At 33.2% G+C, this 24,316-nt stretch overlaps 1 protein-coding gene across 4 annotated transcripts in view; it reads right to left on the minus strand.

The window, feature by feature from the left end:
- Positions 1-24,316, minus strand: part of ATRNL1 (attractin like 1) — a 593,456-nt gene that overhangs the window by 533,871 nt on the left and 35,269 nt on the right. For all 4 annotated transcript variants that reach the window (XM_032490833.1, XM_032490832.1, XM_032490834.1 and 1 more), the window contains exons 6-8: positions 12,449-12,623; positions 9,741-9,828; positions 4,654-4,909 (exon numbers count right to left, since the gene is read on the minus strand). In XM_032490833.1, the coding sequence (XP_032346724.1) occupies positions 4,654-4,909; positions 9,741-9,828; positions 12,449-12,623 (519 nt within the window). The remainder of the gene's footprint in view (positions 1-4,653; positions 4,910-9,740; positions 9,829-12,448; positions 12,624-24,316) is intronic.

Below are 24,316 nucleotides of genomic sequence, written 5' to 3' on the forward strand. Positions count from 1 at the left end.
ACAATAACACTTTTCCCTTGGTTTTCTGGAAGCTTTAAACATGTAAGAATAATCAAAGTAAATCCAACCTACATCTAGGTAGCTGATGCCATTAAAATCAGTCAGGAAAAAAGAGCTTAATGTGACATCGCAGTACAGTAACTCCTACTAAGATCAGAGGGAAAAAAATTTTTTTTAACTCTCTGTGTAAAGGTAAGCATTCACCTATAACTAAGATGATAAATCATCCCACTATTTATGTTCACAGCAGCCCTGCTTTATATGGTATCACCCCCTAAAGCAGCACTCGTCTGTGCTACACACAACTTCATTATTCCGACAACACCCTTAAACAGTAGTCACCCATTGTTTTGTATTTTTCTTCCTAAGTACTTTTCAAAGCAGAATTACTTGCAGATTATTTTTGATATCACATATTTTAACAATAAGCAGTGAATTTCAAATGATTTAGCAGTAAATAAAGTAATATGTTAATTCTATTATTGATATAATGTTACAGAAAAGTTGATGAGTTCTACTTTGTACTTAAATAATTTACAGAATATAAAAACTACTCATGTATTTAAAAACTATTCATCTATCATTTTTATAAAGCTCATAAGCCCTGCATTCTTCCCATTTCTACCTTATACTACATTCATAAATACACCTGACAGGTCAAGCAATTAATAACACAGAAATCAAACTAAAAATACCCTGTTGACAAATTTACTTAGAAATGGTATTTTGGTTATAGAATAAGCCAAAAAAACCTCACAGAGATACACTACCATTTACCAAAACTACAACCAACATTCTGTAATCAAATTATTCCAAATGAAAACAAAAACCTATCAGCCAACGAGTTTATCAGATAAGAATCTACATCAACATTTACCATTTATAGAAGATTAGAATACATTTATTGTGCCTTCCTAACCATCCCTGGAAAGTAGAACCACCACCATATCTCATGGCTGAATCAGACTATCCTGCAATAAAGGGAAAAACAAAAAGAGTAAAACATAATCTGTGAACTGTAAACTATATTCAGCAGGGAGATGGGGGTAGGGAAGGCATGTACCAAGCAGGTGGCCTAGAGGTTTGGTTTTAATGGCCAGTAGGGCAGGTGAACACGCACAGGTATGGGATCAGAGAGCTCCTACATAAAACCAGCACCCCTAAAGGACTATACCCTCAATGAAAAAGTGAGGTTTTTTAAAAATCTGCTTTACAGAGACAGACAGAAAATAATGATTTCAGCCTTGGCTCTGCATGGAGGAAAAACACATTTTGGTCATAAACTAGACATCATGCCACTCTGGGGCATAAATTTATCCTACCCACAAGCTCAAAAAAACCACATGCCAAAACTTTAACTTAACTTGGACCTGGGTTGCTAGGCCCCCAGGAGCACACACTCTCTAGAGCAGGGGCAGGCACACTAAGGCCCAGGGCTAAATCTAGAGCAAAGCCATGCCCATCTGTTCATGTGCTGTCTATGGCTCCTTTCATGTTACAACTGCAGAACTGACTAGTTTTGACAAAGACCGTATGGTCCACAAAGCTTAAAACAGTTACCATCTGGTCCTTTATAGAAAAGATTGTGGCCCCTAGCATAAAATACTTACAATAATGTCAAATGTGTTTGAACCAAGACAAGATGAATTTAAGCAGTAGAATACAGTAGCCTATAAACTGGAGGCTGATCAAAGAGTAAAAGTGTTGGTTAACTTTAGACTTAATCATTTTACAACTTCAAAAGTTATCACTTATGGTTCAAGTACAAGCATGGTGATAGTTTAATTCTGAATCTTCCCATTTTCCTCAGGGAAGACATAAAATAAGAAAAATATGGGGGGCGGGGGTGTGAAAGAAAAAGGAAATTAAATTTCCAGAGAAACTACGAATGAAAAAAACTCACCAACTCCAAATCAGGTGTGAATGCACAAAAAGCCAGTGACACTAAGAGAACCAGAGACAGAGCTGCCAGAATGCAGAAAGGAAGACAGGAAACACAGAGCATGGAGGAAGCCTAATGAAGATCTCAAAAATTACCTTTTTCATTCCCACAAATAAAAAGGGCCTCACTCTCCCTCAACATGAGAAGAGCTACAATTAAAAACAAAAAGGACAACAAGGTGACTTTAAAAAACATAACACATGCACAGAAAATGTACAAAAGCCGGATGGGATCTCAAAGCAAAGTCCAACTTTCTCTTATATTTAAAACAAAGTGATTCTGAATGGTTAACAATAAAAGGATGGACAAAGGTACACCAAGTAAAGACTGACCCCCTCCCAAAAAAAACAAGAGCCATAATATTAATAATAGACAAGGTAGAAATCGGGTGAAAAAAAAAACCACTAAACAAACAAAACACTTTATAATATTAAAAGACACAATTTGCAATCAAGATATAACAATTATGAATATACATAGTAGCAACTTCCTTAAAGCACAAATTCCAGAATATACAGGAAGAAACAGGCAAAAATAAACTAATGTTTTTAGACTTTAATAACTTTCAGAGCATGATGGATCAAGTTTAAAAAATCATAAGAAAGGAAGACAAGACCTAAACAGAGTAATCAACAAAGTAGATTTATATATATATAAAGTGTTACACCTTGATATTATAGGATTTACTTCTTTTTCAAGTATCTATGGAACATTTATGAAAATTGAGCCCCAAAGAAAAATTTAATAAATTACAAAAAGTAGAAGTACTACCTACAATATTCCCTGAACACTAATAAAACCAAAAATTAACAACGAAATTAAAAAACATAACAATCTTTCTACATAGAAAATATTTAACTCTTGCTTAAATAACTCCTGGGCCCATATGAAAAATGAGAATGACTCAGCCAATTTGCTTCACTGCTATCATGAGTTTATTATGACAATAATGTATGTAAACAGGCTTATTTAATGAGCATCATTTATTAAGCATTACACTGTAAAATGTTCCTATCACTGGAAGTTCCCTTTAGATGTTTTCTATTTTCTCAGCAAAATAAGAAGGTCATCAGCTGAGATTAATAATGAAGAACAAAATGTTGGAAGTTTGAAGAGAGAGAAGAATGTATGAAATGGTCATCTGGGAGAATTATAAGAGACTGGTGATTATGAACTTAAAACTCAGTAAGTGAGGATGGATGAGAGAGAGAGGGAGAAACTGACAGGAGGCTCAACGGACCAACAGCTCTGATGAGAGGGAAGAACTGCCAGAGTCTGGATGCTCTTCAGGAGCAGTAAGAGGGAAAGGGCAGTAGCACTTAAAGAGTAAGATACCTGAAATGGAAATCTGGGGATTCATTGTAGGTACACAAGGTCAAGAGCACAACAATGGGAGAGAAAGACGCAAACAGGATGGAAAACAAGATCTTGGAACAGAGATCAAAAAATTGAGAGTCCAGAATTGGATACTAAAACATCCGTAAAAAGGCCAGAATCAGATAATAAAACATCCATAAAAGTATCTGGCTAGTGACTGTGGGACAGGCTGACAGTGAAGTGAAGTGAAGTGAAGTGAAGTGAAGTGAAGTGAAGTGAAGTGGCTATATTCTTCTGGGAAGTAAACACTGATCTAAGCAGCAATAAAAGAGTGCAAGAACGAGAAGTAATAGATGGTATAGTTTGATGACGTAAGATTCAAAACTAAGTGATTTAAAGAAAGAAGGAGTAAAAAATACAGTGGAAATGGCAATAAGAACTAAGGAGAACATATATCCCACTTCCAGCCCACCTGTACTGGGGATATGTATGAAAAAAAAAAAAAAAAAAATCACTTAAAAGGACTGAAGGGAAAACAGTGGAATATTTAGAAGGGAGTCTTCCTCTGAGCACACAAGTACTCTCTTGTGCTGCTAATGGTGATCTGCAAATGAGTTTTCTCATTAAGACTGAACAAAGACTCTCAATAGTTGTATACAGTTGTCTACATACAAAAGAGCCAAAAATGCGATTCATAATACTGGCCAGAACCAGAAATAGAGTATGTTCTTGAATCTAAATAGTGACTATAGTCTATATACATTTGTAGACGAATTTTTAAAAAACAAAAAGCTTAAAATTGTTTGAAAATATCATAAAGAATTCAAAAAATAAAGTACCAGAAAAATAAAGAAGAATATCTGAGTATAGTACAGAAAGTCATATGTAGACTGCCCCAGTCACCTTCACACAGCAGATACAATCTTTCATAAAAGCCAAAAGACTATCCCTGGGAAGCTTACTTTAAAAGAGTAATACATACATAGATATACTGCAGTAAGATTAGGAACAGAACTCTGAAAAATAAAAAATCCCGAAATCATGGAATGCATTGCAAAGAGACTGGGTTAGTTTTAGTTCTTGGTTCATAAGTAAAATCCAAAGAAATAGCACCATCTATTGGAATTTCTCATATTTAAAAATATATACTCTCAATTCTTAGAAAATGGGTCTATTATGTACCATTTCCGCACATTTGGCTAAGACAAATATTAAAGGACAATATTTAACAAAATCAAAATGCCTATATTAAAAAGTATTAATTCTTGGCTTAAAATTCTAATTTCAAATAACTCTTCATTTTGACTAAATTCATATGAAGATTTTATTATAGGTAAAAATATTCTCAACCAATAAAGAAAAGAGTATATAGTTATATTTTCAAAGTAACTCACAGATATGGTATTCCTGTATGCTGCTTGTATAACCATATATTGCAGAATATCCAAATATTATGATCATGACAACATCTCTACTATCCAACTCCATAATATGTGCTGAATGTCCCTCCACAGCATACTGCTGACCATGTCCAAGAACAGTAGGAGTTTTTGTGCTCCATGACTGACTATGTATGTTAAAAACCCATAATTCATCTGTGACATTGCCATCACTTGTTTCAATTCTGCCTCCATACATAAAGATGTTTTCCTGTAAATTAAAAAATATATATAAATAAACAAATATTTATTTCTTAGCAAGGCATTTAAATTAAAGACTAAATTTAAACATTAAATTTTAGTAATTACAACATGCATAAGACATAGATCTTATTTGTAAAGAGTCAAATAGGAACACGAGTAATGATAACGTTTTTACCTACAAGGGGGAAAATTCCCACTTTGAAAAAGTCACTTAAAGTAGTATTTTATTTAAAAGCTATACAGTCAATTAACCATGTTTTTAATTATCCAAGTTGTTAAGTCCCTAGTTGTTACACTTGAATTTTACCACCTATTTATACTGCTTTGTGCTATTTCTCAATCATTCACTGTTCTCATCAAGCATTGTTCACCGAAAAGGTAGACCACAGTTGTGTATATTATGTGGAGTACATTTTTATTACCACTTCTCATGGCTATGAACAGATACTTTATAGCACGTATAAATCATACAAATAATTTTAATCACATATGATTAAAATGAATGATACACAAATCATTACTATTTCAACAAGCTGGAAAGAGAAAGAAATTTTCTCAACCTAATAAAGAGCATCTATAAAAACACAAAGCTAATATTATATTTAATGGGGAAAGACTGCATTATTCACCAAGGTCAGTAATAAGACAAAGATGCCTGCTTTCGCCACTAGTATTCAACATTGTACCCAAGGTTTTAGCCAGAGCAAATAGGCAAAAACTGAGTAAAGGCATCCAGGTTGGAAAAGAAGAGCAAAATATTTCCATTTGTAGATAATATGAACTTGTATATAGAGAATCCTAAGAAATTTAAAAAAAAATTAAAGTTAATAAATGAGTTCAGCAACATTGTAGAATATAAGATCAATGGACAAAAAAACAATTATATACACTTGCACTGAATAATTCAAAAATGAAACTATGTGAACAATTCCATTTACAAAAGCATCAGAAGAATAAAATATTTAGGAATAAATTTAACAAAAGAAATTCCAAACTAATACTCTGAAAGCTACAAAACATTTTGAAAGAAATTTTAAAAGAGCTAAATGAATAGAAAGACATCCTGTGTTCATGGGTCAGAAGACTTAATATTGTTAAGATGGCAATACTCTCAAAATTGATCTACAGATTCAATGCAATCTCTATTACAATTCCAGATGGCTTCTTGGTAGAAACTGACAAGCTGATTTCAAAATTCACATGGAATTGCAAGAGATCCAAAATATCCAAACAACCTTGAAAAACAAGAATAAAATTGGAAGATTCACAATTATCAAGTTTAAAACTTACTACAAAGCAAAAGTAATCAAGACAGTATGCTACTGGCATAAAGATAAACCTACAGACCTGAGAGTCCAGAAGTAAACCCATACATCTATGGCTAACTGATATCTGGTAAGAGTGCAAAGACCAGTCAATAGTTTCTTTAAGAAATGGTGCTGAGAGAACTGGATAGACACATGCAAAAGAATGAACCTGAATCCTTACTGCACACCATGTACATATAAAACTTAACTCGAAGTGAATCAAAGACCTAAATGTAAGAGCCAAAACTATAAAACACTTAAAGAAAACATGGGGTAAATATGCATGACCTTGGATTTGACAATAGATTCTTAGATATGACACCAAAATCACAAGCAACAGAAAAAAAAAGATATACTGGATTCCATCAAAATTAAAAACTTTTGTGCTTCAAAAGACACCATCAAGAAAGTAAAAGTTCACAGAGTGGGAGGAAATACTTGCAAATCATATATTTGATAAGGGACTTGTATCTGGATTACATAAAGAACTCTTACATCTCAATAATTTAAAAATGAGCAAAGGACTTAAATAGACATTTCTCCAAAGAAAATACAAATATCCATTAAGCACATGAAAAGATACTCAACATCATTAATCAACAAGGAAATGCAAATTAAAATATGAGATACCACTTCACACTCACTAGTTGGCTATAATCAAAAAGACAGATAACTAGTGTTGGTGAGGATGTATAGAAATTGGAATCCTCATACAAAGTTGGTGGAACTGTGAAATGGTGCAGCCACTGTGGAACAGTCTGGCAGTTCCTCAAAAAGTTAAATACAGAGTTATCATTTGATGCATCAATTTCAACCCCATGTATATACCCAAAAGAAATGAAAGTATTATGTCCCAAAAAATTTTATACATGAATGTTCATAGCAACATTATTCATAATAGCCAAAAGGTGGAAAGAACCCAAGTGCCCATCAACTGATGGAGGGATAAATAAAATGTAAAATATCCAGACAAAAGATATTATTTAGCCATAAAAATTAAGTACTGATGCATGCTGCAACATGCCAGTCATAAAGCTACATAGTATACAATTTCATTCAGAATAGACAAATCTATAGAGACAGGAATAGATTCATGATTGCTTAAGCCTGGGAGGATGAAGAGTTTTGGTGATAAGCCTGGGAGGATGAAGAGTTTGGGTGATGGCTGAAGGGTACAGGTTTTTTTACAAGGTGATGAAAATATTCTAAAACTGATTACACAACACTGCAATTTTGACAAACCTGCAAGGGATGATTGCACAACTCTGAATATACTAAAAACCATTCAACTGTACACTTCAAATAAGTGAATTGTATAGTATGCCAACTATATCTCAATAAAGCTGTTACCAAAAAATGAAATAAATCAAAAAACTAGAAAACAAAACTAAAAGAAAATACATACACATACATGTGTACACAAAGAGAGATTCTTTATTTTTTAGACATGCATGTGCATAGCAAAAAAAGAGTGATAGTTTATTCTTTACATTTGTCCTGCATTTTCCAAATTTTCCTAAATAAGCACAGGAAATAGATAAATTCTGATTTGAAAGGTGTAGTCACAGTCCACAAAATACATGAATCTTTGTTGACTCAAAATAAAAACCAGTTAAGTAGCCTGATTTTAATCATGCTAAATTCATGAATCCCACAAATACATAAAAATAACTGATTACAATGCAATCCCTATCAAAATCCCAATGACATTTTGCATAAATAAAAAAATCCATCCAAAAATTCATATGGAATCTTAAGGGACCCTGAATAGACAAAACAAACTTGAAAAAAGTCTGAAGTTGAAGGTCTCCACCTCCTCATTTCAAAACTTACTACAAAACTACATTAATTAAAACAGTGTGGTACTAGCATAAACACAGACCTAGATCAAAGGAACAGAGAGCCCAGAAATAAATCCTCACATACATGATCAAATGACTTTCAACAAGAGTGCCAAGACCATAAACGGGGGAAAAGCCTTTTTAACATATAGTGCTGGGAAAACTGAACAGTCTCATGTAAGAGCAAAAAACTGGACCTTCACCTCATACCATAAACAACAATTAACTTACAATTGGTTAAAGACCTAAGAACTAAAACCTTAAAATTCATGAAAGAAAACATAGGGAGAGGATGTCATAATATTGGATTTGGCAGTGATTTCTTGGATATGACACTAAAAACACTCGCACACAAAAGAAAAAACAGATAAACTGGACTATGTCAGAACTCAAAACCTGACCACTATCAACAGAGTGAAAAAGCCCACAGAATGAGAGAAAATATCTGCAAATCATATATTCAATTAGGGGCTAAAGTCCAGAATATATAAAGAACTGCAACAACTCAACACCAAAAAAAAAACAAAAAAACAAAACAAAACAAAAAAAAAAACAATTTTAAAAATGGACAAAAGACTAGAATATATGTTTCTCCAGAGAAAGCATACAAATAGCTAATAAGGACTTAAAAAGATGTTCAGCATCACAAACCATTAAATACAAATCAAAACCACAATTAGATATCGCTTCACACCCATTAAGATGGCTCTTTAAAAAAAAACAAAACAAGTGTTAACAAGGAAATGGAACCCTTGTGCACTGTTGTTGGGAATGTAAAATAGCACAGCTATAGCTGCTGTGGAAAATAATATAGCAGATCCTCAAAAATTAAAAATAGAATTACCGTATAATCCAGCAATTCTACTTTTGGCTATGTACCCAAAAGAACTGAAATCAGGAACTTAAACAGACAGTTGAACACCCATGCCCATAGTGGCATTGTTCACAATAGCCAAAAGGTGAAAGCAACCCAAGCATTTTATTGATGGATAAATGGATAAACAAAATGTAGTAAATACATACAACAGAGTACTACTCAGGTTTTAAAAGGAAAGAAATTCTGACACATGCCAGAAGATGGATGAATCTTGAGGACACTATGCTAAGTGAAATAAGCCATTCATTAAAGGACACATGCCGTATTATTATTCCACTCATCTGAGGTTCCTAGAATAGTCAAATTTGTAGAGACAGAAGATAGAATGGTAGTTTGCCAGGGTCTGGGGAAAAGGAGAAATGGGAAGTTACTGTATGGGAATAGTTTCAGTTCTGCAAGATAAAAAGAGGTCTGGAAATAATGGTGGTAATGGCTGCACAACAATCTGAATGTACTTAATGCCACTTAGTGAACTCTACTCTTAAAATTGGCTAAAATGGTTTTAAAAAAATCTTGTTATGTGTATTTCATCACAAATTTTTTTTAAAAAGTGATTGACTTGATGACAAGCTATAAAGTCATGGATGAAAACGCAATCTTCATTTCTTCCCATGTTCAATGCAGGACGGTATTAAAATCTATTTTTTTTTTTTACTAAAATAGTATATAAGTCAGTGACATCTCAAGTTATTCTGATTCATATGATCTATTGTTCTCATTAAGCTTTTAAAATAAATCTGACATTCAGTATTTTTCTCTCTAAGGTAAACCCTAAAAAAAAAATGATTAAAATTTAAAATGCAGGATCCATACCTGGTATAAAGCAAGAGAGTGCCCATATCTCTGGAGAGGTCCCCTTGACACAGTTCCCACATTCCATATACTGCTTTCTAAATTGTAACTACAAGCAAGAAAAAAAACAACTTCATAAACTAAGATTCATTTTCCATTTTTAATTTGCACATGCTTTCTTTACTTGTATTTAAATATTCATTAAATTCAAAAATAATTAGAACTAATAAACATAATTTCATATACCATATGAGAAATTTTAATAAAGACTCATTCAAGATATACCTACTCTAAATTAGGATTCAATCATCTAAATGTGTAATATACAGTAACTTGACTAGACTATTTATTACTGGAATTAATTTGTTCAATTGCCTTTAACAGTTTGAACCAGGTGATTAACGTAAGCAATAGTGCAATGCACTGTTCTACACTTTTAAAGTCACATGGCACTCCTTGTTGCTTCTTGAAATCTCCAAGCAGCTCCTACTTCAAGGCTTTTGTCTGGCTCTTTTCTCTGCCTTCAGAGAACTGCACTGCCAATGCCTAACCTCCTTCAAGTCTTTGCTCAGTTCTCACTTTTCCCATGAAGCCTACCTTGACCACTACTTTTATAATTCCAACTCCTTCCTCTTTGGCATTCCTGATTTGCTTACCCTTGCTATCTATCTATCTATATAAATGTATGTTACGTGCATATATATAAAATTCACTCATAATATATTTATTTATCATGTTAATTACATTTTTTCTAATTGCCTGCTTTTCCTCACTAATTTCACAAAGACAGGGACATTTATTATGTCCACTGATAGTACACTAAGTACTAAGCACATAGTGAGAGTTCAAAACAACTTGCTATGCCCATGAATACATGTTAATTTTCACTAATGTCAATGTACATATGTTCTATAAAATATTCTCTAATTTAATAGATACTAATATAAAAAATTTATACTATTTACTGAATAATTTGACTTAAATGTAACATCTACAACTCAATTAAATTCTACTATAGAAGATAAGTCAACTTATAACTGACACCATCACTTCTAAAAGCTTTTTAAACACCTTTACCTACACTCAGACTAATGAAAACATATTCTCTAGCCCGTGAAAACAGCAATAAAATTATTTCTAATTTGATACTTCATAGCTTAGTATAAAACTAAATAAACATGTAACCAGAAGAACCAGGCTTCAGACAAAATAAAGTTAAACTACTTGGTTCAAATGGAAAATGCATGTTTAGGAGAACAGCAAGTAATATTTATCACTTAATTTAAAATCTGCTATTCAACTTTTACAGAACACAAACTTCTAAGATTTCCATGTTTCCTTGACAACTATACTCTTTGTCTTTATACTTTGCAAATATCACAGTTTAATCCAAAATTCTACTTTATTTTCACAAGCACTTCATTTTCATTAATCATAATTATTTTCCTTTTCATTGTCACACGTAAGTCTCATTTCTTCAGGTTCTTTTCATATCTTAATAATTCAATTTAATCCCACCTCACTCAATTCTTTCTACTATCATTTATCCCTCCTATATTGTATAACAGAATTCTAACTGTTCACTTAAATATTTACCTGAAATTCTTCCTCCTTCTCTCCTGAATTTATTTTATTTTGTGCTTTAATACAAGTCATATTCAATCATAGTTTTAAAGCAATCACCTCTTATTCACAGAATTTTTTAAATCCTCAAAATTAATAGAGCTAATAGTTTTACAAATTTAGGGTTTCCAAATAAAACACAGAATGTCCAGTTAAATCTAAATTTCAGATAAACAACAAACAATTTTTTAGTATAAGTATGACCCATGTGATATTGAGGACAAAAACAAAAAATAAAATAAAATAAAATTACAAGCGGCCAGCGCATATGAAAAAATTATTCACTGCTGATCCAAAATTCAAATTTAACTGGGTGTCCTGCATATTCATCTGCTAAATCTGGGCACACACTCTGTTGGGTACACACCACTATGGTACACTGTTCAGGGGCAGTTCTGATTGGCTGATACCAAAGTTCCATCAGTTATTACACAGTACGAATATCACCCCTGAAAACAAATTGATAATCAAATTATTCTTCCTATTTCCTCTATTATTCTGTTATTGAATAGTTCATAAAATGCAATCACCAGCTTAAAAAAAATCAGATAAAGTTGACACTCATACAATTCTCATCATCATCCAATCATGCGAAGGACAATAGCTGTTGAAGTTAACAGTAAACAAATAACCTATTTTAAAATACTGGCACTCTCAACAAAAGCTTGTAAAGTAAATGCAAAGTAAAAGTTCAGGTAAACTAAAATTTGAAGAACAAACTGAAAGTATTTTTATATAAGCAATTACATTTCATTCTGAAAAAATACAAGGTGGCAGGATTCATAATGCCCAATAAAGGCCTGGCCTGGCCTGGCCTTATTTAAAGTTATTATTTTCTTATTCAAAATTTATTAAAGGCACTCTAGAAAGGTAATGAAGTATCCATACAGAACAAATGTATTTGCACAATGACCAATAATTAACTATGGATATACTGAGTTCATATATTCTCAAGTTAGTCCCATGTGGCAAACAGATACTATCACAAAAATAACCATTCATAAATTTGGATGGCAATAACATAAGACATTTGGAATAGTCATATAACAAAAAAATTCCAGCTTAAAAAATAGATTGCTAATATCTGGGGAAAAAAAAAAACTTACTTCAGGACCATTTGAAAAGAACTGTAGTTAAAAGTATATCCACCAATCACCCACATAAATTTCCCATGTAAAACAGCCTTATGGGAAGCCCGACCTACAGAAGGACTGAAGGGTTTAACATTTGGCAGAATCCAGTAAGACTCAGTGGAAGGAACATTCAAAGAACAATCAGGACCTATTTGAAAAAATAATAAAACAACACAATGCGTTAAACAAAGACTTTAGATTATAAAAATAGAATATATGGATTAAGAGAATTTAAAAGTTCAATGCTCATCATATTAATAAATGTAATGTACATAATAAGTGGTCTGAAATAAGACTTACAGGAAAAATCTAACAGTGAATGTAGTGTTTATGGGGGGAAAAATCATATACTCAAAGCTGACTTGTTTATGTTCAAATAAATATCACAATGTGAAAGAATTATTAAAATAATAATAATCTCAGATTTACTTCAGTATGCTACTAGAATATTAGAATGGAAAACTATGTACTCAAATCCCAGTTCTGTCACTTACTAATAATATGACCTTGAGAAAGTCTGTTTACATCTGCCATCATCAAGCCTTCATCTATAAAGTAGAACTAACAATCTCCTAAGGGTTATTATATTTAACTTTTTAAAAGACAGTAGAAATGAAAATATTTATAAATTATAAACTATTAAAGAAATATAAAAATAAAAATTACATTTTTCTCAACATCATTAAGAAAAACTAAAACTGGCATCAGTAGAGAGGCTCATTACCCTCAAACAGAAAAATTATTATGCATAACAAAACAAAAGCTATTAATGAGTCCAGGATAATTTAAATACTATAAGTTGAAGACACTGCCTTTTCCTATCTACATTCATGATGTTACTCATGAGTCGTGGTTTCCTCCTCTGTAAAACACAGCAGACTACCTAGATCAGTGTTTCTCAAACTTAAGTTATGGAAAGAATGCCCCTAAAGGAAATAGATTTCTATCAAACCTAAGGGTTCATAAATTATTTTAATTCTAGTGAAACTAGTATGCTCAAACAATAACTAGGCATAAACTCCATATGACTAAGTTCTTTTATAATAAAACCAACATAAACTTATAAGTTACATATAAATACAAACTTATAAAAAAAACAGTAAAATTAACAGCTGCTTAAAATGATGGATGATGTTGTTCTGCTCAAACTAAATCCTTGGTCCCAAGTGGAAAACGATGTTAATTCTTACAGCACCTTTTTTACACTTTAAGAAACCTGTATTATTTTGACAACAGAATTCTCACATCACTTTTCTTTCATCTACCTTTTACAAACCTTTTAATTCCTATAATATGCCATCACATCATTTGACCTTCACTTGTCACAAAAATATCAGTACACTCCAGTAATATTCCTTTTAGCATATAATAAGGATACTATTTGGTCCTAACTCAACAGTCAACACAAATGCTGGAAATGCAATCAAGTGGCATTTTTACACAATTATGAGATCAATCACTTGATGTTAAATTTGCTTACATCAAAAAACTTTAGACTATCATTGAATCACAAAATTTTAAAACTTTCAAATAGACCCAGATGTCATTAGCCTTTACAGTTTTTATTTGCTTATTTCTTCACTCACCCATACATTATGCATTCATTCATCCATCTTCAAGTCCTTCTCAATGCTTATATTCTATTTTGTATTTTGCAGGTACAAGTTAGATAGCACCCTAGATTATCTTTTAAATCAGATATAAAAACTTTATAATTTCAGAGTGAAAAGACAACTATTCCTTGGTAAACCAAAGAAATTAAAGGAGCATGCTGATTTTTTTTAAATTTAACTAAAATTCTACATCACTTAGAATTCATTAAACTCAGGTTGGCAAGCAATAGCCCATAAGCAAAATCCAGCCCACCACCTGTTTTTGTAAATAAAGTTTCATTAGAACACAGTATGCTCGTTCATTTAAGTATTATCTATGGCTGCTTCTGCACTACAACAGCAGCGTTGAGCTGCTACAGAAGAGTTGAGCAGCTGCAACAGAGATCATATGACTCACAAAGCCAAAAATATTTACTATATGGCCTTTTACGGAAAAGTTTGCCAACCTCTAATTTAACTGAAAAGAAATGAGATCATATGGACATTATATATATGTAATATATCTGTTAGTCTGAAGAGTGTAATTTGTTTTCTTAAAAAGAAAATATAGATTTATTTTAAATCATGTAAGTCAGGAATAATAAAGCAAAAAGGGTAAAAAGGTTAATAATAAGTTAATCTGGGTAAAGGGCATTTATATATTCTTTGTATTATTTTTATTCTTGGAACTTTTCTATAAATTGGAAACTCTTTCTAAATAAACAGTTAAAAACAGTCTACCACCTAAAGGCACAGAGTTGGAAGCAGTTAAGTAATATCTGGGAATTGCTGGGCAGAGTTTGATGAGGAATAACAGCATGTAAAATTCTCAAGAGTTAGGGATATATTTAAATAAATAATATGTTTATGAAGTCTGCACTAAAACAAAACATTTCAAAGCAGCTTTGTGGTAGGCTGGATAATGATAAGCAGGTCTCCTAATCACTAGAACCTACGACTGTTACCTTGTCTGGCAAAAAGGACTCTGCAAGTATAATTAACTTAAGGATCCTGAGCTGGGGAGTTTACCCCAGATTAACCAAGGACACTCTGCAGGTGTTCTTATAAGAGAGCTCTGACTACAGAAGGAGAAGCAGTGTGACCACTAAAGCAAGATGCTGTGCTCCGTGATTTGGAGATGGAGGAAGGAAAAAAGCCAAGGAATGCAGGGACTGCAACTCTAATTGCTGGAAAAGTCAAGTATGCAGATTCTTTTGCCTCCAGAGGGAGTGTGACCCTGCCAACACCTTAACTTTTGCCTCAGTGAAACTGATTTCAGACTTCTAAACTGCAGAACGGTAAGAGATTAATAAATATGTATTTTTTTAAGACACCAAGTTTGTGGTAACTTGTTATAGCAATTATAGGAAACTTAAAACTAAATTTATTAGTTTTATTGATTTATTTATGTAAAATAAATATTGCTATTTAATACAAGAAACTGGATTTTAGAGATTTTAAAATTTTTACTCTATAATCTAAAATATCTTATTTTCTATGCAAAAGGAAACAGCTGTCAAATTCTTCCTACCCTTGTTACTACTGTATTTCACGTACTTCTAGCAGTTATTAGGAGAAATGCTCTATAGCCAAACTTTACAAATTGTCTTTATTTTACTAAATCAGTAAGTTTATAAATAGGGTGGAGATTTATGAATATGACTTACAAGTTTAAGGAAAATTAGATGTCTTAATTTGTAGTTCTCTGCATTCTGTAACTAAAATGATGTAAAGGTGTAAAAACTAAATACTAATTTATAGCACAATTAACTATAAAGAATGTTTTATACACACAAAAGGCTTCACCATCCATTAAACATCTAATATTTATATCTACATTTAAGGCTTTCCCAAAACTCCCTTTTTATAAAAATGCATCCATGAAGAATGTACCACTTCATTATCTGGCCCCTCATGGAACATCATCCCTGCACAACTTCTATCAATCAATATGGGAATCTCCTCAAGGTAAGCAGATTACAGCTATCTTGAAAAGGATGTAATAAACTAAATCACATTACAGTAGGTTTTCATAAAGATTTAATATGCTACCTTTTCCACAGGTTATGTATAGTTTAGTAATCCAAAGAGCATAAATGAATTTCTAACGCTGTCACTTTAGGCATTAGTGAAAGTCTGCTGAGACACAGATTTTTGAGGCTGTCCTATAATCATACAAAGTGGAATTATACTCTGATCCCTCTCAAATTTCTCCATCTCCACCCTCACAACCTCTCTTGAATTCCAGAATCAAAGTCAAACTACCTACAGGACGTTTCCACTTGGATGTCTAATAACCATCTTAAATTTAACATGTCCAAACCTAAAATCTCAAAGTTTCCCTCCCAAATCTACTCCTTCACCAGTGTTTACCATTTCAGTAAATGGCACCTCCATTCACCCAGTTGCTCAGGGCAAGGACCTTGGAGCTATTCTTGAGTTCTTTTTCCCCCACACCTATATCCAATCCACCAACAAATCCTGGACTGACCGTCCTTAGGTATGCAGGAATACAGCCCTTTTTTTTCCAATTGTTAAAATATGGAAATGCCTCCCTGATTATTAGTGCCTCACTTACCAGGCCATCCTCTTCCCTGGCCCCTCCCCTGAGATAATCCAGACCTCTGCACACAGGACTACTGAAGGAGTGATGCCTGCCCAGCCCAGCATGGCTCATCCAGGATCTTGTCCTGAGGCCAGCATCCACTTTGATTGGCTGATGTCTGAGTGTCTGTACCTTACCAATTATAAACATTTTTAAAATTCTGTCACCTCTACGGGACTCCCACCACTGATGCTTTCTTTTACAACTACCATCCTAGTCCAAGCCACCATCCAGTCTCACCTGGATTATCACAACTGTCTCCAAACTGATCTCCTTATTTCCAGTCTTGCTCCCTTCCTATCACATTCAACTTTCCACAATGCAATCAGAATGATTAATAATATAAATCCACTTTTATCATTTTCGTACTCAAAATCTTTCAGTGAGTCCCCATTGCACTTAAAATAGCACAGCCATGATTGGCCTCAGTATTCACTTATTGAATAAATGAATGAATGAACATATGAAAATAACCTTAAAGCCATAAAAAATTAAGAGCAAGAGCTATGAAGCCAAACCTCGCTTTCCTATTTATTAGCCGTGAAACCTTGGATGAATTACCTAACTTCTCTAACTTCAGTTTAATCATGGAGATTATACCTAGAAGAACACAGGATTCTGTGAAGATAAAACAAGACTGAATGAGACTGTACTTAATATTTAATACTATAATAAAAGCTTCATAATAGCAGACTTATTATGAACTCCATGCTCCATTTTAACATACAAAGAAACTAAGTATAATTAAGTCTACAGGTAAAATAGGTTAATGACACCTAGTGTTATTAGATATTGCAAATATACATGCCAAAAGAAAACAGTAAAATTACAAGTAAAAAATTCCTTTAATTACAGGTAAAACCAATTGAGAAATAATTGCAAAGGACAAAACCTAGAATAAAGAAAGTACTACAGAGTTTCGAAAGTTTTTCCAAAGCAATTCCAGAACAACCGAATCACATTCTTTCTCCCTTCCCAAAGTACTCCATTTTGCACTGGAAAAGTTTCTCTAAAGGAGTCTATCTCTGATTTTAAATTGGAAATCAGCACAAAACTTTTACTTGCTTTATATAAATTAAGTCTATAAAATAACTTTCCTTCCATAAAGAAAGATAAAATTTAAAGTTTTCAAGTAAGTGAAACAGCAATTCCCCAATGGTCCCCCAAATTTATGAACAGATTTATATACCAACTTCCGATGTTACTGAAAAAACTATAAGTGCTATGTACAAAGACGCAGAATGGAAAACTTAGCACTAAAATTTTATCTCCCTCAACAATGAAGTACGAGTTGTTCCTTTCACTAATTAATATTTTAACAACATGCTTGGATTTCTTAAAAAAAAAAAAAAAAAAAGAATGAGTCTGAATAGAGTTTCTTTATATCATTTAAAGCAGGAAAAGAAACCAAAACCTGATCTAGTCAAATAACGAATTTTCAGAGGGAAAAAAATCTCACTCCAGTTTTAGACCTCTTTGGTACAGTTTTGGCTAATACCTTTAATTCATATTTAATCTATGTTATGAAAAAAATATATTTATTTTACAATTAAGGTGGAACTTATTTAATAGGCAAATGTTTATTTTCTTTTCACAGTTCTCAACTGAAAATATTGAATAAACACTGCTAACTCTGAACTATACCAAATGCCGTTTGTTAAGTGGCATTTCCATAAATAACTCTATACTGATCCTTTAGTATTTTAAATGTCTAATAGTAACAGGTAAATATATATATACCCTCTAACAATATTTCCAGGGTAATAATAATATTATTTTAGTTGTAAGCCACAGAAACTACTTTTGGCTAGCTTAAGGAAAAATGGGAATTTGTTGACAAAATTCGAAGAAATACAGAGAATTTTAAAAAGAGGCTGAAAAATGAAGCTTAAAAGGAACAGGTATCTGGATTTATCATCCCATCAAGACTACTCTCAATGAGTGAAAGGCAATCTCCCAAAAAAGAAACTGACTTGCTAATAGGAAAGGAAAAATATGCTGAGAAGGGAGATTTTGAGGGGTATATGTAACTGAAGTCATTCCAGAAATAGTTTATGATTTAGTATGCGTACTGTCATTGCAAGAGTCCTTTCTTCTAACCTCGTTAGAAAAATCTGATCTTGTTTCAGTATCCAAAGTACTCCGAACATTTTCTAGGCCCATAAAACTAATCTCCAAAGGAGAGGTATCAATTTTAGTGTACTTTAAATGTCCACAGCTGTTCTGACAATATTTTAATTTTATAGAACAATGAACTAAGTGAGTAGTAGTCACTAAACTAGATCTGTTCCAGGAATACGTGGTTCTCACAATGCAGGTCAATGATACTACTACAATACGGAAAGGAACTGCCCTTCTGATAGCAAAGATCAGTGCTTTCCAATTATTACTTTTGAGTTGTGAAAGGCTTGAAACAAAGCTTTAAAGACTTCAGTTCTGATTAGTTGAAAATAAAAAATACAGAGTTAGCTAGGATTAAGAGCAGGATTGGTTTATCCTATTTGTCTAAGTCAGGGGCAACAAAATAAGTGGTATAAGTATTTCAACATGAGGAAAGCTTCTGTAAGGAAGGAACCTATGTGTAGCACAGAATATTCTCTGAATTTTGTTGTAACCCACAGCTCAGTCCTTTGTTCTATTCTCTCTCTACACTCACTTCCCTCGTGATCTCATCTGATCTCATGGCTTTAAGTATCATCATTTTCAATTTAATATTTGTAAGCCAATCACCCCCAAATTGACAGCTACAGTACAAACCTCTGTCCACTAAACTCCAATTAGCTTTTCAACATGTCTATAAGACATTTCAAACTTAACATACCAAATTCCAACAGATCTTCCTCCTAAAATCTTCCTCATATAAGGCGAAGAGATTATAGGTCAAGTGGTAGAGCGCCTGCTTAGCACACACAAGGTCCTGGGTTCAATCCCCAGTACCTCCTCTAAAAATAAATAAATAAGTAAACCTAATTACCTCCCCACAAAAATAAATAAATAAATAAATAACCAAAAAACAAAAATAAACAAATAAATAAAATTATCCTTAAAAAATGTAATCTTCCTCATATAAAAAATCTTAAAGCCATCTTTGACTCTTTTCTTTTTCTCATCCCCTATATCCAATGCATCAACAAACCTTATTAACTCTGCTCTAAAATTACATTCAGTATTAAGCAATTCTTACCTGCTTCGCTGCCTGCCCACACTACCGTCACCTCTCATCAGGACTATAATTATAGCGGTAGCCTCTTAACTAGAACTCTACTTCCACAGTCTGTCCTCAATACAGAAGTCAACAGGAACCCTGTAAAACTAAGTCACACTCTTATCAATCTGCTCAAAGTTCTACACTGGCTCCCCACATCACTCCAGGTAAAAGTCAAAATCCTTAAATGCCCCACAATGCCAAGGCGTAGCTCCTCTAGCTCCATTCTTCACATGCCGCCATTAGGCCAGCAACCCCTTAACTCCACACTCCTAGTCATCACCCTTGCTCTGTAACTTCTCTGAGCCCGTATCTGATGATCTCCCCCACAGTGACCCAATTTTAGGCACACTGGCCTTTTGCCGGTCTTTACACACATCAGGCATGTTCCTGCCAGAGAGACTTTGCTGTTCCCTCTGCTGGAACGTTCTTCTCCTAAATATCTATACAGCTAACTCTCTCACTTGCTTCAAGTCTTTGCTCAAACGTCACCTTCTTAATAAGGCCTAACTTGACCATTCTGTTTTAAATTGGAACTCTCATGTCCAGATCTATCCCTCTTTCTCAGTTCTACTTTATTTTTCCATCGCACCTAACCCTTTCTAATATACCATACTTATAATACATATGTTATGTTGGTTATCTATGGTCTAGTCTATCTCTCTTGGCTTGAATGTTAGGTCCACAAGGATCTGTGCCTTCTTTGTTTCATGATGTAACCAAAGGACCTAGAATAGCACCTAGCACTTAGAAGAAGCTCAAAAAATGTTACATAAAATTAACAAAAATAAATGAATTAATTAGTAAATAAAGCTTGTTATATATACATACTTAACGTTCTTTTTATTTTTAAACAGTCAACTCTTCAAGTAGCTTAGGAACAAAAACTTACTGGCTCTTACAAAAAGTTGGATCTGCTGCTTTTGCTAGGTGGGGAGAATGAATAAAAACGGAAGAATTTAATCTAGTATGGTATCTGTTGCTTGTCTCTCCACAAATTTAAATAAAGTGGAGAGATCAAGTTCATTATTATTCAATTTCTAAAGGGAAATGTAAATGATCCTGTAAATTTCTTCAAAGCAAACTTTAGGCTCACAAATATTTATATACACTATTCTGAAGTAACTGTGTCCTAATTTGTTACATGACTAACCCAGGAAAAAAATAATTTATGATAAAATATTTATAGCTTTGAGTTAAAAGATTTTATATTTGTCTAAAAAGAACAAGAGTATCAAGTTTTTACAACCCGAATAATGCCATGGAGTTTGTGTGTGCTCTGGTAGTCAATACTGCCACCCAATGGCAAATGCTAAAATCTAAAAGCAAAGGATGAAACAAATATAGGACCAAGGATCTCAGAACCAGATGCTAAAATTCAAATGGTTCCCTCAATATTTAAAATTACGTTTTATATATCGACGAAATTACATAATTTATTGGAGTACTAGTCTTCTAACTAAAACATCTACACTTGAATGCTCACGTGTCACTAAATCAGCAAACTAATACATTTGTAATTCATTCATTCAACGAAAGAAGAAAAAAAATCTGAGTGCCTCCCACATAGCAGGCACTACAGAAGGTGCTGGGAACATAAAGGTGATCAAAACATAATCGTTCCTAACTTTCATGGAGTTTACATTCCAGTAGGAAACATAATCAAAGAATCACACAAACATAAATGTGGCAAGTGCTGTAAATTTAAAAGGTAGGGTCCTATGAAAGCGCACAACGGAGGGATCTGACCTGGTCTGAGAATGTCGATGGAGGGGGGTGTTCTAGGAGGAAGTGGAGACGTAAGAAAGGCCTTGAGATATTTAGGGACAAAGAACACGCAAGGGACTGAAATAAATCCAAACAAAGGGTAACTTTAAATAAAGAATCAGAGATACTATTAAAAAACTATCACATTACCTGATTAGCATATTCAGATATTGACTATTAATCAATAATGTAAAGGCAGAAAAAAACCAACTCCAAATCCTTACATGAGAACGGTGTCTTAAGTGGACTGAAAAGGAATGCTGACTATCCCTAAAGTATATCCTGAAGACGTTTTAAAGGACTGACCCACAGGACTGAGCAGGACATTCTGGAACAGGAAAGTTCCAGGGACAGTTTTTAAATGGTTAAGAAATGGTGCCATCTAGTCTTAAAATACAATCCTATGCATTTGGGGAAGTGCCTCAAACAGCTAAAAGAAGACAGCAGATGGTTAAGGAAGAAAGACTTCAATGAGAAAGTTAAAGGGGGTTGAGGGGGAGAATAGTGCTGGCTAAGCAGAAATTTTAGGAAATACTACACAGAAAAACCAAAACAAAGTAACAAGAAGCCCAGGTGGGACAAGCACTAGAGAAATGTGAGGAAGGGGACTCAAGACTTAACAAAAAGCTAGGCTTCTCCTCTGTGTTCTCGTAAGAAAACCTCGGTTTCTTATAAGCAATACTTTCTTTTTTTTTTCTGGCATAGAACCAAATAGAATCAAGTTAACCAACATAGAGGGATAAAATATAATTAAGGTAGCAAAGAATCCAAAAAAGACACTGAATCTCATTAAAAAAGATTACCTCCTCAGCTCTCATGTTCAAATATCTCTAGTCCTTAGATCATTCCCCAGATGTCCTAGAAACAAATCTCTCTCCATTTCCCCTCAGTGATTCCTCCCATTCTCTGTATCTAAAATAAGAACATCATTTTCCCCCTGATGATATGGTCACAAGCCCACCTACTTTAAGTTATGCTTCCTTAAATATAGAATCAGGATCAGGCTGGAGGCTCAAAGAAACCTCACCTGTCTGGAAAGAAGCACAATCTCTATTTCTCCAAATACTCACAAAACATTCATATCATTTCAGAGATCAAATTACTTAATTACTAAGAATTAATAATGGTACCAAAACATTTCTGATTTCTCCATAGTATTTTATAATTTTATTAAGCATTTCACATTATTCTCATTTTTGAAAAACATATGTCTATCTGTGTATCTGTATCTGTGAATACATGTTTATATAAGCTACTCATATTTTCACTTTGCTTTAAGGGTGACCATACTCAGTATTTTGCTTCCCCATCTCCATTTGCTTACAGATATATGAGAGCCAGGAATTTTGTAACCTGAGGCCCCACTTAAATCAAGACTAAAAAAATGTGAAAGGCCAAAAAGCAAAAGCCAGAAAAACAGAAGATAATACTTTCAACCAGATCGATAATACAAAACTCCCAGAACATAAAAGCATTTGAAAGTAGGACTAATAAAAGGAAGTAAAGAAGAAAAAAGAAGAGAGAAGCTCACAGAGAATATTATACAAATGTATTCCTCTTTTGCTCTCAAGACTGTTGAAATGAAATGGAGACTAACAGCAGTTGAAGACCAGTTTGAAAAGCACCAAGCATATAAGCTGTACTTCTGTTTCTCAGGCCTTAACTAACATATTCTTGATGTACTACTCTCTTCATAGAAAAGGACATTATTTTAGTTTCAAGACTGAAACAGAAACAAGAAAAATGATATCTTGAGGCAGTTTTTAAGGAAAGAAAGGTCACAAATTAAAATAGCCACTCGACAAAATACATGCCCGTATCATTCAAGATCATTGAGAAGTCTGTATCTGTCACCATCGTAACAGGCAATCAAATTCAGTTTAGTAAGAAATGACTGGTATTTCATATGGTTAAAGTAGCTAAAATTTTAATGAGATACATGAGTTTAAGATGGGCATAATTTATACAAAGTCTAAAATAATCCCTCTAAAATCAGTACTCAGCACACAGTAATTCTTTTTTAATTCATCTCAAGAATATTAAATATGAGGAACATATTCTGTTTGGTTTTTATTCAGATCTGATAGGAACCATTGCTACAAGAGCTACACAGGATCATGAATTTATAATAACATAGGATCATGAACTTCAGATTATGTGTTTCTTGGGTCAGAGTTCCTCCTATCAGCAGGATTAATATGTTGGCACAAAGTAAGTTCTCAATATGTAAATATAATTCATACAAAGTAAGCTCTGGATAGGTAAGTACTTGGGTAACTACGACCTATCTTTTCATTTAATTCCACAATCACAAAATTTATGATTTTATACCCAAATATTTAAGTAAACTAAAACTCTTCAATGTAGTCTAAAATCAATCTTTAATAATAGGTATTTATAAAAGTTGTTTAGAAATTCTTCCCCAGGAATGTTACTTTTGCAGTAAGAAAAACTTCTACTTTTTTAAATAGTCTATGTTCTTTTAAAAATAGCCACAAGAGGTCAGTCTTTCCTAAGATATAAGTTTAATACAGTCCTGCAGTACCTTTCAAGATGAGCATCTATTTTTGTAATAAACTATTTACGTCACCCACTATAAATCAAATTTGAATGTATCACATGTTAATTTCAGTCAAGTCACCAAATCTTTGGGAATTCAACAAAAAATTACA

This window comes from Camelus ferus, chromosome 11, assembly GCF_009834535.1.
Source record: "Camelus ferus isolate YT-003-E chromosome 11, BCGSAC_Cfer_1.0, whole genome shotgun sequence".
NCBI lineage: Eukaryota > Metazoa > Chordata > Mammalia > Artiodactyla > Camelidae > Camelus > Camelus ferus.